We start from the raw sequence: 14,051 nt of genomic DNA on the forward strand, positions 1-14,051 counted from the left end.
TCACTCACACTCAGCTTGGGGAACAGATAACTTTAATGATTACTCAATCAGATATTACAAAAGGAATAACGGGCAGGGGAAAACAGGAAAAAAGAAAGTGGGAAAAGAGGTCCCTGTCTCTATCTAAACCCTTTTCCTCCCTCCTCAAGTTTGAGGGGAACTCGGGCCTCGGCAGCCTGAGCCCCCTTAGAGAAAGTCAGGTTGACTCTCCTGGGCAACAAGAGCTGAGGTAAAGTCTGCTCAGGTTTCTCTTCACAAAGTCCCTTCAATTGGGAATTGTTGGGAGGGAAGATTTCCAGTCACCAGCAGCAAAAGTGGGTAACCCTCAGGAGAAAGACTTTATCCACCTTCTTTCTTTGATGTCTCAAGATGGAGAGACCCTCACTGCTCACCAGCCAGAGTCTTCTCTCCTCAGGAAATTCATTCCTGGGGCCCCTCCCCCATCGAGGTGATCAATTTCACATACTCTTCAGTCTGGCACTTTTTCTATAGTGCCAGCCTCTATCACACTATGTTGAGTTTATAATATCTACTGAATATCCAGTTGAAGATGTTTGAAAAGTAGCTGGAGATGCAAAATTGAAAGTCAACAGAGAAGTTAGGAAAGGATAGGGAGATTTAAGAATCAATAGCATAGAGGTGGTCATTAAAGTCATGCCAAATGATGGATGAAATCATCAAGTGAAATAGTACAAATGTAAAAGAGACAAGGGTCAAGGATAGAACCCTGTGGGACACCAGTGGTCGGAGGGATCTGGATGTAGATCCAACAAAGGAGATTGAGAAAGAGCTGTCAGACAGATAGGAGGATGTGTAATTAGAATTTTCTTCCCAGAACTCGCTTTCTTAGCTTCCCATTTTCCTTCTCACGATACACGATAACGTAGGGAGAATATAGCTTGATATAACCCCACCCCTCGTGCTCTCTGTTCCTGGGAAGGCAGTTGTGGAGGTTGGGTGAGAGCCAGGCAAGAGAATTTTACTCATGTGGTACATGGTCATACTTAAGTTTTGTTCTTCTATTTTTTCTTCTACTTCAAGTGATTACTAATAAATCTTATAAAATTTAATACTTGGAGTTATTGATGTTAATTTAACTCTTACAAGGAGAATCAAGAGACAATTGTGTTCCAAAAACCTAGAAAAGAGAGTAAGTACTAAGGAAGACATTATGATCAACAGTGACAACAGATGCAAAACTGACCACAAACATGAGAGTTAAGAAAAGGTCATTTTGATTTGGAGAAAAGATGATTGGATGTACCAAAAAATTATGATTGTTGGATATAGGCCTTAACCAATCTTCTTGATACCATAGCAGGTCACCTATTGGCTCTTATTTATTTGTAATCAATTAATTTTTTTTGTTACATTAAAATTCCTCCCCTCCCCACACCAGAGAAGGCTTCATTTAGCAAAAAGATACACACATTTATAAAACTACATCTAGCTTGTTTCTGTTTATCAATTCTTTCTCTGGAGGTAGACAAACACAAGTCATTCTTCAAACAATATTTCTGTTGCTGTGCATAATGTTCTCTTATTCTACTCACTTCATTCTTCATAATTTCATGTAGCTCTTTCTTTGTTCTTCTAAAATTAATTTGTTCATCACTTCCTTGGCACAGTAGTCTTCTCTTTCACTGCCGAACTTCTTGAAATAACTATATATCCAATGTTACAACTTTCTCATTACCAACTCAATTCTAAAATTCTTAAAATTGAACAAAATCTGCTCTATTTTCCTGAAGCTTTTTTCCAATTCTCAACCTTCATCCTCCTTGACCTTGTTACAGTACAACACTTAGTTATTCTCTTCTGGATATTCTATCTTTGCTTGATTTTGTGATAGCTCCTGCTTCTCTGTTCCTTCTGTTTTCTTCCTTATACCATAGTGTAAGCATTGCCAAGAGTCTGTCCTCTCCTATTCTTTTCAGTCTCTCCATGTTCTCTCTCTCTCTTACTCTGCAATATAAAACACCTTTGTGGCTTCAAACTTTACTCTATGAAGATAACTCAAAGTTTCTGTGAGTCTATAGTTTTCACAGGGGCCATCAGAATGAATCACAGGCTAGTAGAACAGCTGATGGGAGACCAGAGGTTACAGAAGAAAAATTATCAACAGAAAGCATCAATCAAGTGGTACAATTTTTCTCCAGCCTCAACCAACCAAGGAGGGAAGGTATGGAGCAAAGTTCCAAACAGGAAGGTGTGATAAAATCTGGGGCACATGAAATCATGTAGGAATCATGAAATCAAAGTAGAAACCAAAGTATCCACTTTATAGAACCAAAGTGCAAAAAAATGGGATCTTATAAGTAGAGGAAAAGATTAGAGTCAAAACCAAAATGGAATTTGGTAACACAAATAAAGGGTTAGATAGTCAACTAATATTTATGAGGTGGCTACTATATGCCAGAGATGGAAGGAAGGGAAGAAGATACTTAGTGCAGGTACATGATAAAGACTACAGCTAGGTAGGAAATTATGAATTATTTGCCCTGGGCTCTCCTTAAAGAGAGGAAGGGAAAGAAATAATTCTTTATAGAGCACATATTATATGCCAGCATGTATTATGTCCTAAGTTAACAAATATAATCTCATTTGATTCTCACAACAACTCTGAGAACTAAGCGCTATTATTATCCCCATTTTACAATTGAGGAAACTGAGTTAAATGATTTTGTTCAGTCACATGATATCTGAAGTCAAATTTGAACTCAGATCTTTCTAACTCCAGATCCAGCATTCTATCCACTGTACCAACTATCTCAAAACATCAAGCAGAGAAAGGAACAAGTGCAAAGGGTACTGAAGAAGTATAAGTTCAAAATTGATTTGATTTTGTAGGATGATGAGTTTCTAAAGATAATGATGGAGTCCAGGTGGAAAAATGGCAGCAGGATGAAGATTAATAGCCCTCAGATGAGATTGGAGAGGGCAATGGGCCCAGCCACTTTTAGACAAGTCAGAATAGGAATGAGGGGGCTACCATGAACAGAAGTCCTGGAGAGTTCCAGTACTGAGGTGAATGATGAACATGGTTTCCCAGAATTGCTGAACCTCCTCTCTTAGTTTTTGGTTCTCTAATAATCCACTGTCAGTGTCTACGGCTGGTTACACAGTATTGTGCCCTATTTGCAACCAAGTGGCATGGTGGATAGCGCATTGGACCTCGAGTCAGGAAAACCAGAGTTCTAATCCTGCCTTGACACTTACTATTTATGTGACCCTGGGCAGATCATTTAACCTTGGTAGACCTCACTTTCCTCATCTGTAAAATGACGATAATAATAGTTTACTACATAAAGTTATTATAAGGATATCATGAGAAGATATTTTTACAAAGTACTTTATGAACCCTAAAGTGATAGGTATATACTAATTATTATTACTATTGCTGTTGCCACCATCACCACTGCTTTTTCTAATCCCTGCCTGCTTATCTTCTTTCTTAGTTTTTATTTCTTAATTTTATTTTCCCTCTCTACTAACTCCTAGAAGTTTCTCTCATATTCCTTGACTTCAGACAAAAAAAAAGGGAGGAAGGAGGGATATCAAGATAGGCTTTTCAAAGGAATCAGATGATTCAAGTTCCAATTTCTTTCCACCATGTTAATCCAACCAATTATACTTATTAACAACCCAATAGCTTAGCTGTATTATTTGTAAATCATTTTCAATTACTTTCTTTTGATCCTCACAACAAACTAATGAATTTTTTAGTAGTGTTATCTTCATTTTACAGATGAGGATACTGAAGATTGGAGAAGAGCATTCTTTTGCTGAGTGTCACACAGTTAAGTGTCTGAAGCCAGATTGAACCTAGCCTCCAAGCCCAATAATAATAGCAGAGTGAAATGAAATCTAGTTGGATCATAAATCAGCATTTATGAAACTCCAAGTCTCTGGGCTCTTGACCAAGTAAGTAAAGGTGGATGACCACATGGCAATGATGTTCTAAGAGGGAAGCTTTTTTGGTCTCAGGAGTCCCTTCTAGGCTAGAAGCTCTACAGGGAAAGGATTACAGACGCCATCTGCTGGGAGTTTTGGAGAGCTCCAGAAAGAAATGTATAAAACATTAGAGGCAATAATATGGTGTGTGGGAACAGCATAAGAAGATTAGGGGCTTCTGCTATGGAATGCCCAAAGAGCCCCAGTTTGCAAGATCTCTGGAAAATTACAGCTTAGAAATTACCAAGCACATAGGCTGCTCCTCAGCATGAGAAAACCAAACATTTCCCCCTCCCCAAATACTAGATGCCCTGCCAAGAAAATCACTGAAGCAGGAGTTCTGTAAGAACATACAGTATTGGGTCATACATTGAGATGCTGACATGTGCTTTATTATCCTATATAAAACAATGCTTGGAGCCAAAAAGGCAATTTACATCCATTGCTTCCATCTTATAAATCATTGCCAATCCTTGGCCCTGCAAAAGGCTTACCTAATTCTTTGGCTTAGGTTATTTTCCCTATAAATTGTGCCCTCCAAATCAATAAATTTTGTCACCACCCAGCAAAAGAGGATATCTGTGTGTCTGATCTGTCAGTCTGGTGGCTCAACCCTCCTGTAAGCCCAGCTCATTTCTCTTATCCTGGTTCATGAACCTACAAGTAATTCATCAAGCAGGACTTAACAATGGTGAAAGGTTTATGATGACTAAGCCTGTGGATAACAAATCACTGTATCAATTTCTGGGGAAGGGCTGGTCATTGGCAGGTATTGATATTTTCTACATGAATTATGATGATTCTGGTTTGTTTTCTTTGATCTGTAAATTATCCCCCCACTCCCACAACTCCCCTTCTCCCAACCCCAGCTCTAAGAACTGGGAACTTAAAAGAAGAGTTGGAAAGGCCAATAGAGATTAATTGATTGGGTCCGATCATATATAGTGACATTCCCAGGTTTTCTGAGCAGAGGAGACTCCCTAGATATGTGAGAAATCTTCCAAAAGATAACAAGGTCCTTTGTGCCACATGACTGCCTCTGACACAAAGCTTAGCATTGTAACAGGTACTTGGGAAATAATTATCAAAGGATTATTGCTTCAGAAATAAAGTACAAAGATACTGCCAATGACACACTTGAGAAGCTGGCAGGGACCATAAATTACCTCTGAAGAAAAAAGGCCAAAAGAAATGAGTTCATGACATAAAAAAGAATGGGTAGGCAGGAGAATAACTTGTTTAAAATATGGAAATGAGACATTTAAACCTTTCCATTTGTAAACATTATTAACACATTAATATAATGTAGGTTATTGTTTCAATCCACTAATCCCATGATTCAAGAGATGTTAAAACACATTCTCCAGGCAGCTGGGTGGCTCAGTGGATTGAGAGTCAAACTTAAAGATGGGAGGTCCTAGGCTCAAATCTGGCCTTAGACACATCTCAGCTGTGTGACCCTGGGCAAGTCACTTCACCGCCATTGCCTAGCCCTTACCGTTCTTCTGCCTTGGGGACTCCAAGACCAAAGGTAAGGGTTTTAAAAAAAAAAACAAAACCAAAAAAAACCACATTCTCAATGAAAATTTCCTGGCCTATTTAATTCCTGTCTATCCCTGTTCAAATACTTTTTTTTTTAAACCCTTACCTTCCGTCTTGGAGTCAATACTGTGTATTGGCTCCAAGGCAGAAGAGTGGTAAGGGCTAGGCAATGGGGGTCAAGTGACTTGCCCAGGGTCACACAGCTGGGAAGTGGCTGAGGGCAGATTTGAACCTAGGACCTCCCATCTCTAGGACTGGCTCTCAATCCACTGAGCTACCCAGCTGCCCCCTCAAATACTTTTAAAACTCAAAGAGTAAATACTGAGCCTTAAAAGTCCTCCCTTATCAAAGTAAAAGAACAAAATACCATAAATGGTAAACTCTTTTAAAATTCAAAATGGTGAGGAAATAAGGTGCTTTCTATCACTATATGTGAAATATGTGGGCTGCAATTCTTTTTTTGGAGAGCCTTGGCTTGCTTTAAAAAAAAAATTATTTTATTAATTTAGAATGTTTTTCTATGTTTCATATTCTTTTCCTCCCCTTCTCCCTCCCTCCTCCCATAGCCAATGAACAATTCCACTGGGTTTTACATTGCATTAGGGTGATCTCTTAGAGTCTATATCCCCAGTCATATCCCCTTCGACCCATGTGATCAAGCAGCTGTTTTTCTTCTGTGTTTCTATTCCCACAGTTCTTTTTCTGGATATGAATAGTGTTCTTTCTCATAAGTCCCTCAGAATTGTCCTGGATCATTGCATTGCTGGTAGTAGAGATGGACTGTAAATTTTCAAAGAATATTATAAACAAAAACCTATAAAACTTTGGACACAATTGATTTAGTTTTCAGAGTCATCATCAATGAACAAATTATTATAGAGAAATCAAGAAAACGTGTATATAAAAGAATTCATTGGTTGGATTCAGGATAATTTGGTTTACCAAACTGTTCATGACTAATCTGAAATGTCATTTGCACTTATAAGGACAATAGGAAAAATAGTAGATAAAAAAATGGATAAACCTAGGGGAAAATGCTAAAATGAAATACCCCAGTTTGAGTAAAGCTAATAGTCCTAGTGAACACTATCTTGAATAAAATTCCTTTCTTACTGGTACAAAGTTCAGTTATCTCAACAAGCCAATTTGTTTAGTTCAAGCTGCACTGAGAGGCACAAAATGCCTAGTATAAGAAAAAAGAGAGATTTTTTAACTCTTACTTTAGCTGACAAAAGCTAGCCCCTGCAGACACTGAAGTTCTAAGAGCTTTGGAAAATATGATAAAAATGATCAGTGCATTGTGACTTATACCCCTCTGAGCTGGTCTAGCTATGTTTTAGTTGATGGGATTCCACCCTTCGCCCTCCAAACCTATACATCCTTTCTTCAGATGACCTTATACATTCAAGGATGAATTGTATCTAAATTATTACCATCTCTGAAATATGAGGCATCCCATATGCCATAAGGATCAGTTTGATGGCCCACCTCATGAAGCTTAGTATTCAATCTCTGATGGCAGAGGCATAAAAGGACTTTGTGTAGTACCCCATCCCCAACAATAACCTCCAAAGGGTAAAAGTGGGCAATAGTGACAAAAAAAGCCAGTGTAACTATTACCACAGTAAGAAAGACAGAAGAGCTGAGTTGTGATGTAGGGAAGCAGCAGCTTAGAACAATAGCCCTAATGTAAAATGAAGATTTGAACCCTAGAATTCAATCCCCAGAAGTCCTTGGTATTTCCCAGAATTCCCAGTAATCTCACCTGAGTCTTCACTTGGGCGAGATCAAAATTAATATTTAACTGGCATGCTCTCCTACGCCCGAGCTTGCTCGCTCTCTCTCTCTCTCTCTCTCTCTCTCTCTCTCTCTCTCTCTCTCTCTCTCTCTCTCTTTCTCTCTCTCTCCCTCATTACAAAGATGTAGTAAGTAAGCTTAGAATGGGCTGAAAGGACATGTGTTTTCTTATTTTGTATTTTTTTATTCCTTGATTTCTAATAATCCTTTATAAACCTCACAAAAATATAATATTTTATTACTAGAGACTAATTTAATTTTTACACTAAGGACCTTTTCTGTTGGTCTAATGCTCTGATGTAGCTTTCCTTGAGGTGTCTATGGCAGCCCTGGATGAGCAAACAGGCTGAGGAACTAATGGAAGTAGGAAACAGATTATGGAAGGATCTGAGTAGTCATGTCATTCTTTTATTCATGTCACATGTATTTATTCATTAGTTTTCACTTCATTTTTGAATCTTGGAATTTATGCTAGAGTCAAGTTTATCTAACAAAAATTTCTTAATCACCAGGTACAGGGCTAAACTAGGAACACAGATCAAGAGATAATTAATCCATTCCCTCCAGCAGTTTACTTACTGTAGGGACTGGGGGAGGACTTAATATGCTGTAATAATTATTTAAATAATTACACATCAGAAAACAGAAGATAAGGCAGGCTGGCAGCAGCTGCTCCCTAGAAAACCTGGTTCAGGTCAGAATATTCTCTTTTCTTGGGCTTCCTGACTTGTTCACTTGTTATGTATAGCAATGTTCAACTCAAGGACAATCTCTTTTAGAACCTATATAACAGGATATAGTTATAAGAGTGTCAAAAATATCTCTGTATGAAGGGTCTGTCTTGGACGTGTAATGTTAAGGGGCTCTTGTTTTAATGATTCTCAAAAGTTATAGATAGGAGAAGAATTTGTGAGTAAACAAGAAATAAAAAGCAACATGAGATATAAATTGAATAACTTTGAATACACTAAATTTAAATTTTTTGAACAAATAAAATCAATATAGCCAAAATTAGAGGAATAGTAGTGAGTTTGGGAAATTTTTTATAGTTTCTCAGATAGAGATCTCATATTTAAAAAATATAGAGAACTTTGTCAAATTCAAAAGAGTAAGAGCCTTTTTTCAATTGATAAATGCTCAAAAGATATAAACAGGTAGTTTGCGAATGAAGAAATCAAAGCGATATAAAACTATGTGAAAAAATGCTCTAAATCATTCATTTGAGAAATGTGAATCAACACTGAGATATATATCACATCTGTAAGATTTGATAAAATGATAAAAGGGCAAAATGACAAATGTTGGAGGGGAGGTGGAAAAAATGGAGACACTAATACACTTGTATGAGATTAACATAAATCTGTACCCCTTTGTCTTTTTTAAAAGGAAAGTTTTGAAAAGCCATTTCAACCTCATCCCAAACCTTTGATTGGTTTGGGAACTTGAGGCCTGAGGCTTATCTGTATAAGGAGAAACCTCTTGCTCCCTGGTGTCCCAGAAGATGTTTTCTTCTTGTCCCACTTGATAATCAATATCTGGAAGAAGGGCCTCTGACTAAGACTGAGGTCAAGTCTATCCAATGGGGAGGTCCAGAAGGTGTGCTGTCACCAGGGTTATAAATTATGGATCAAGGAAGTTTGCCACTGTTTGGCTAGGAAGCAGCAGAAGTAAACAAGATCACCACAAGACTAAGTGCCTTTTCTCTCTCTAATCCACTTTCACTATCTAATAAATAATAATAAATTAATATAAAGTCTCCAGAGAATTTTAATCCTAACACACACTTTTGGTGAAATAGTGAACTGATACAACTGTTTTAGAGAGCAATCTGGAATTATGCCCAAAGAGTTATAAAACCTAGTATAACTTTTGACTCAGCACTATTAATAATAATAAACCACTATTAGGTTCATTTCCTAGGGTGATCAGGGTAAAAAGAAAAGAAACTTTATGTTCTAAAATATTTTTAGCAGCTCTCTCTCTGGTGGGAAAAAACAAACTATAAACATCAATTGGGGAATAGCTAAACAAGTTGTAATGTACAATTGTGATGGAATACTATTGCATAGTAAGAAATGATGAGCAGATTCATTTAAAAAATATGGAAAGATCTACATGAAATTATAAAGAGTGAAATGGGCAGAACCAAAAGAACATTATATGCAACAATAGAAGTACTATTTGAAGAATGGCTTGTATATGTGCACTTCCAGAGAAAAGGCTAATAGTTTGATAATATACATATACCTATTTGTCAAATGATACCTTCTCTGATTGAGGGAGGTGAGGAAGGGAGAGAGTTAACTGGATATTTTAATGTAATTAAGAAATAAATGAACCTTTTTAATGTAAAGTATGAGAGGAGGAGACACTCAAGTCCAAGACATGAGACTGAAACTGGGAACTTATTTCCAGACCCATTTCTGCCACTAATTTCTGCCACTATTTCTTTAAATTTGGTTAAGTCCCAACTTGTCTGATACTCATTTCCTCACTTGCTTAGAATATGAATGTCTAAGGTTCCTTCCAACTCTCAGATGCTATCATTCTAACCAATTATAAGCAATGTGAAATTAGACCAACTCTTTTACTAAAGAAATGCCTATTGCCTAGTCAATCATATTGTGAAGATAGGATTCACTCTCCCATGCCTACTTTTAAATTTAATCAACCAAAAGCAGACATCCCTACTTAATGCTTAAGCGGGGGAAGTCCACAATCCACTTGCTAAAGTGGGTGACAACTCAGAAACAACTGACTGCCTCCTGGGCATTCCTAGGCAAATTTAAAGACTACACAATTGAAGGAAGGAACAAGAAGTGACCCAAGGAAGGGTCTTTAAAAATGGCTTCAACTTCCTGTGAAGGTCTTTGAGCTCTTTTGGGGCTTTGGAGGCTGGTGGAGGACTTTCTCTTTTAGCATGAACCTAGGACTCTAGCATTTGATAAGACTGCTCTTTGGAAAAAGCTGAAATTCCTTTCCTGACTTCCAGGGAGATTTAAAACCCAGATAGGCCTCCCTCTTGGAGGAGGTTCCATGGGTGAAACCCTTGCTTAATTTACCTCTGGGCTCTCTGAATGGGGCTTCTGGAGCCCTGTGGGAGTAGAGTCAGGTTCCAGAGCAAATATTTAGCTTGTTAAGTTAGACTGCTTTTTCTACCCTCTTTCACATGCCTCTCCTTTCACTCTTTCCCTCTATTTTGTAAATAAAACTAATAAAAAGTCACTTTGATTTCAGATATATTAATTTTGGTGACCACATTCTCTTGTATTTTGTCCAAACATTAATTTTAACCCCTACAATATCCTATAATTGCTAACTAATTCATACAGTTATTCACCGAGGAAGATACTAAGTCATTTCAGCATTTCTTGCTAAATGGGTCCTGAAATATGAATCAGAAAATCAGCTATCTTAAAAATAAGATAAAGTAGTTGATCACCATTGCAAAATAATATCTAGATTCTAAATAGTCATGCATAAGTTAATCACATCTGAAACCTAAGGAGAATAATACAAAATAAAAATCCACATTTCAAACAGCTAATTATTTCAAAATAAAAGATAGTAGGGTCACCTATCACTTGAGATTTTAGTGCTAATGCTCAGGATTCTTTTTTCTGTATTGAATATACAGGTAAGGTCTTGTACTCTACTGGACTAGATCATTTACAAAACTCAAATATTACCAAACATTTAAAAAATATTATCAGTTTATTTTGTTTAGTACAACAACCAAATCATCTTGTTTTCTGATGTGCTATCACATTAATCCTTAAAAAATGGGCTTAAGATATTTAGCTGCATCTCTAAAACTAAAACTTCATTGTTATGAAGACTATAAACTTATCAACAAGAATGTACTTTTAAGGGGAAACAATTAAGTCTATGTAAGAAATTAAACATATTAGATTTAAATCAACCCTGGTCCTTCTTATGCTCCATTTGCCCTTAAAATAAAACAACGTAACTATCATTTACTGCTATGTGATCATGAGCAAAAAAAGTTAATTCTTGGCTCTTAACCCAAATGACTGACACAATTTTCCTAAGTGAATTAATTTGTTGACAAAATTATAATGGAAATAATACTTTGAAAAAGTTGTCAGCCCTACCTAGTTGGATTAAAGGTGATTTCATCTCACAAGTTTTCATTGTAATGATCTTTTCTTTGATTCCAAATCTAATTAATTACAACAAACTTGGGAAATATAAAATAGTACTATATCTTAGTACTTAAGAAGCTGAATTTAGGTAACTTTCATTTTTACTATGATTTATACTCTCATGGTAAGGATGGGCTAGAGAATTCAAAAGTTTGCTTTGAAATAAAAATGAACTAAGTAATGGTTCAACAATGTAGCACTTCAAGTTATATTATAAGATCATATCTTGAGAAAACAATGATATATATCGGGTAGTAAAACATTAATCCATATGAATCATAGTTGTCAATTTTCAAGAATTATAAAACTGGTGACTAGTAACATACTCAATACATATTGGCTGATGGTGACTCATATATGATAGGAACACTTATTTTACTTCAAAGATAGGTAAACCTGATATAAAGGTTACTTTATGATACCATATCTAACCTGTTTATTCAAACTGATAGCATTCAAAACCTTGCTGGTATAAACTTTGGCCTTGACAGCATTCATATTCAACTTCAGGGTTCAATACTAGATTAGGCAATAAAATAGTAGTAAAACATTTAGCCTGACTTATTTTGTAACTTATGCCTAGATTTGAGCATTCAAGTTTCACCATCTGTTATCCTTGAAGTAACAATTTTCACAAAAATGAATTTCCAAAATGAAATCTAAGTCTGAAGAACCAACTACATTCTAACAAAGCATGATGATAGTGATGATAGTTTTACCATCCATAGTGCCTCTATGTCTTTTTTTTTTTAAACCCTTACTTTCCAAGGCAGAAGAGTGGTAAGGGCTAGGCAATGGGGGTCAAGTGACTTGCCCTGGGACACACAGTTGGGAAGTGTCTGAGGTCATATTTGAACCCAGGACCTCCTGTCTCTAGGCCTGGCTCTCAACTACCCCCTGCTTTCCACAGATTAAAAACTGTAGTGGGATTTTTCATGGATCTCAAATTTATGATTCCAGGAACATCAGGTTGGTTTTGAAACAGCCTGGCTATTGTTACCTAGTTATATCTGAATAAGTATAAATAAGTACATGAAGAGTATAAATCATAGTAAAAATGAAAGTTACTTAAATTCTGCCTCTTAAGTACCAAGATGTAGTACTATTTTATATTTCCCACGTTTCTTGTAATTAATTAGGATGGTATTGACCTAGGAAGTCCTGTCTCATTCCAGGTACCATGTCTGGCTTAGAGTTTGCCAAAAGCACTGCTTCCTAACTAACATTAGAAGGGAACCAAGCTCTGCAGTGAAAGGATACACAATGATGATGTCCCACCTATCTACAGTTCATTTTGTTTTTTAAGTTTTGATACTTTTTGTTTTTAACGCCATAGTCTTTCCTTCCTCCCTTACCCAGTACAAAATTCCCTTAAAACAAAAATAACAAAAATCAGTTAGGCAAAACCAAAGGACAAATCTGCCAAGAAGGTTCCTGGCAACAAACCACCTCCTAGCCCCCCATCTTTCCAAAGAAAGATAAGTACAATTCATCATTTCTTCCAAAGGGTCAAAGGCTTGATCAGCATCATCACAAAGCCTTCCGTTTCATTTTTCAATTCACTTCCAGGTTTTACAGATTCTACTTAAGGCCAGAATACTTGTGTTGGATCCACTACCTACTCTCATAAAGAGATAAAAGAGCGCCCACGGGGGGGAGGGAGGGGCGGCAATCCCGGTCCTACTTTCTAGTCCGGGATCTGTCTCTAACTAGCTACTGGACCAGACTACGTACCTTTTCTGAGTTCTTCCTATTCAAGCCCTCTAGGGTCACTTACAGCTTTAAAGCTGTATGAATATCCCCATTAAGTAACCTACTCTTTTCCCCCAAGGCCGTAAGGCCGAAAAAGTTAAGTAACTTACTGCCCCTCCACCTCCCCTCTGCGCACAGGTAAATATCCTATTTCAAAGGCAGGTATCACCTGGAGCCCAGCGGCTGGGAGCTGCTCAGTCCTGCTCCCATGTCGTTCCCCTTCGTCTTCCTCCTCCCCGACCTGATAGGGAGAAGGAAGCAGGGCTGCGGAATATCTCTGCTCTGTCTGCTAGGTTTCCCAAACCTCGCGGGGCGGACCATCAGATCCTGAGAGTTCAATGGAACCCCAGGCTTAGGGAGTATCAGGTGCAATTGGCTGAACGCTCCCCAACGGGTCTATACATAATTCATAAGCAAGAGATCTTCTGGCTGCTCAGGTGTGTCCCGTGTGCGGGGGGTGGGGGGGAGGGGGAGATTGGAGAAAAGCACCGTCCATATTCCTAACTGGGCAACCTAACCAAGCGCTCACAGCTCATTATCCTCTCCCAGGTTTCCATGATGGGATAGGGCTACCTAGTCCTCGCAATCAGAAGCTACAAGTAGACGAGCCGCGGCGTTTACAACTACAGTTGCTGACGCTCTCGGGACTCGAGCGTGCTCTAGTTCACAGACTTCCTCTCTCGTTTCAAAACAGAGACCCAGGAGCCATGATCAAAACTTGGTTCCCCAAACTCAGAGCCGGGCCTCCCTGACTTCTCGGCCAAATAGCCAAGAAGCCCTCGCCCTTTCATAATACTGTCCAGTCCAGCCTGGGTAAATCTGAGGAATCCGGCCCCAATA

The 14,051-nt window shown here is 37.9% G+C and overlaps 1 protein-coding gene across 2 annotated transcripts in view; it reads right to left on the bottom strand.

Moving 5' to 3' along the window:
* LOC100025102 (serpin B6-like) overlaps window positions 1–14,051 on the bottom strand; it is a 33,214-nt gene that overhangs the window by 18,987 nt on the left and 176 nt on the right. The window contains exon 1 of one of the 2 annotated variants that reach the window (XM_001376118.4): window positions 13,381–13,658. The exons of the other annotated variant lie outside the window; for it this stretch is intronic. Coding sequence (XP_001376155.4) covers window positions 13,381–13,532 — 152 coding nt within the window. The 5' untranslated portion in view covers window positions 13,533–13,658. Of the gene's footprint in view, window positions 1–13,380; window positions 13,659–14,051 lie in introns of those variants that run through there. 2 annotated transcript variants of the gene reach the window in all.

The sequence above is a fragment of the Monodelphis domestica genome, chromosome 3, assembly GCF_027887165.1.
Source record: "Monodelphis domestica isolate mMonDom1 chromosome 3, mMonDom1.pri, whole genome shotgun sequence".
In the NCBI taxonomy this organism is placed as follows: Eukaryota; Metazoa; Chordata; class Mammalia; order Didelphimorphia; family Didelphidae; genus Monodelphis; species Monodelphis domestica.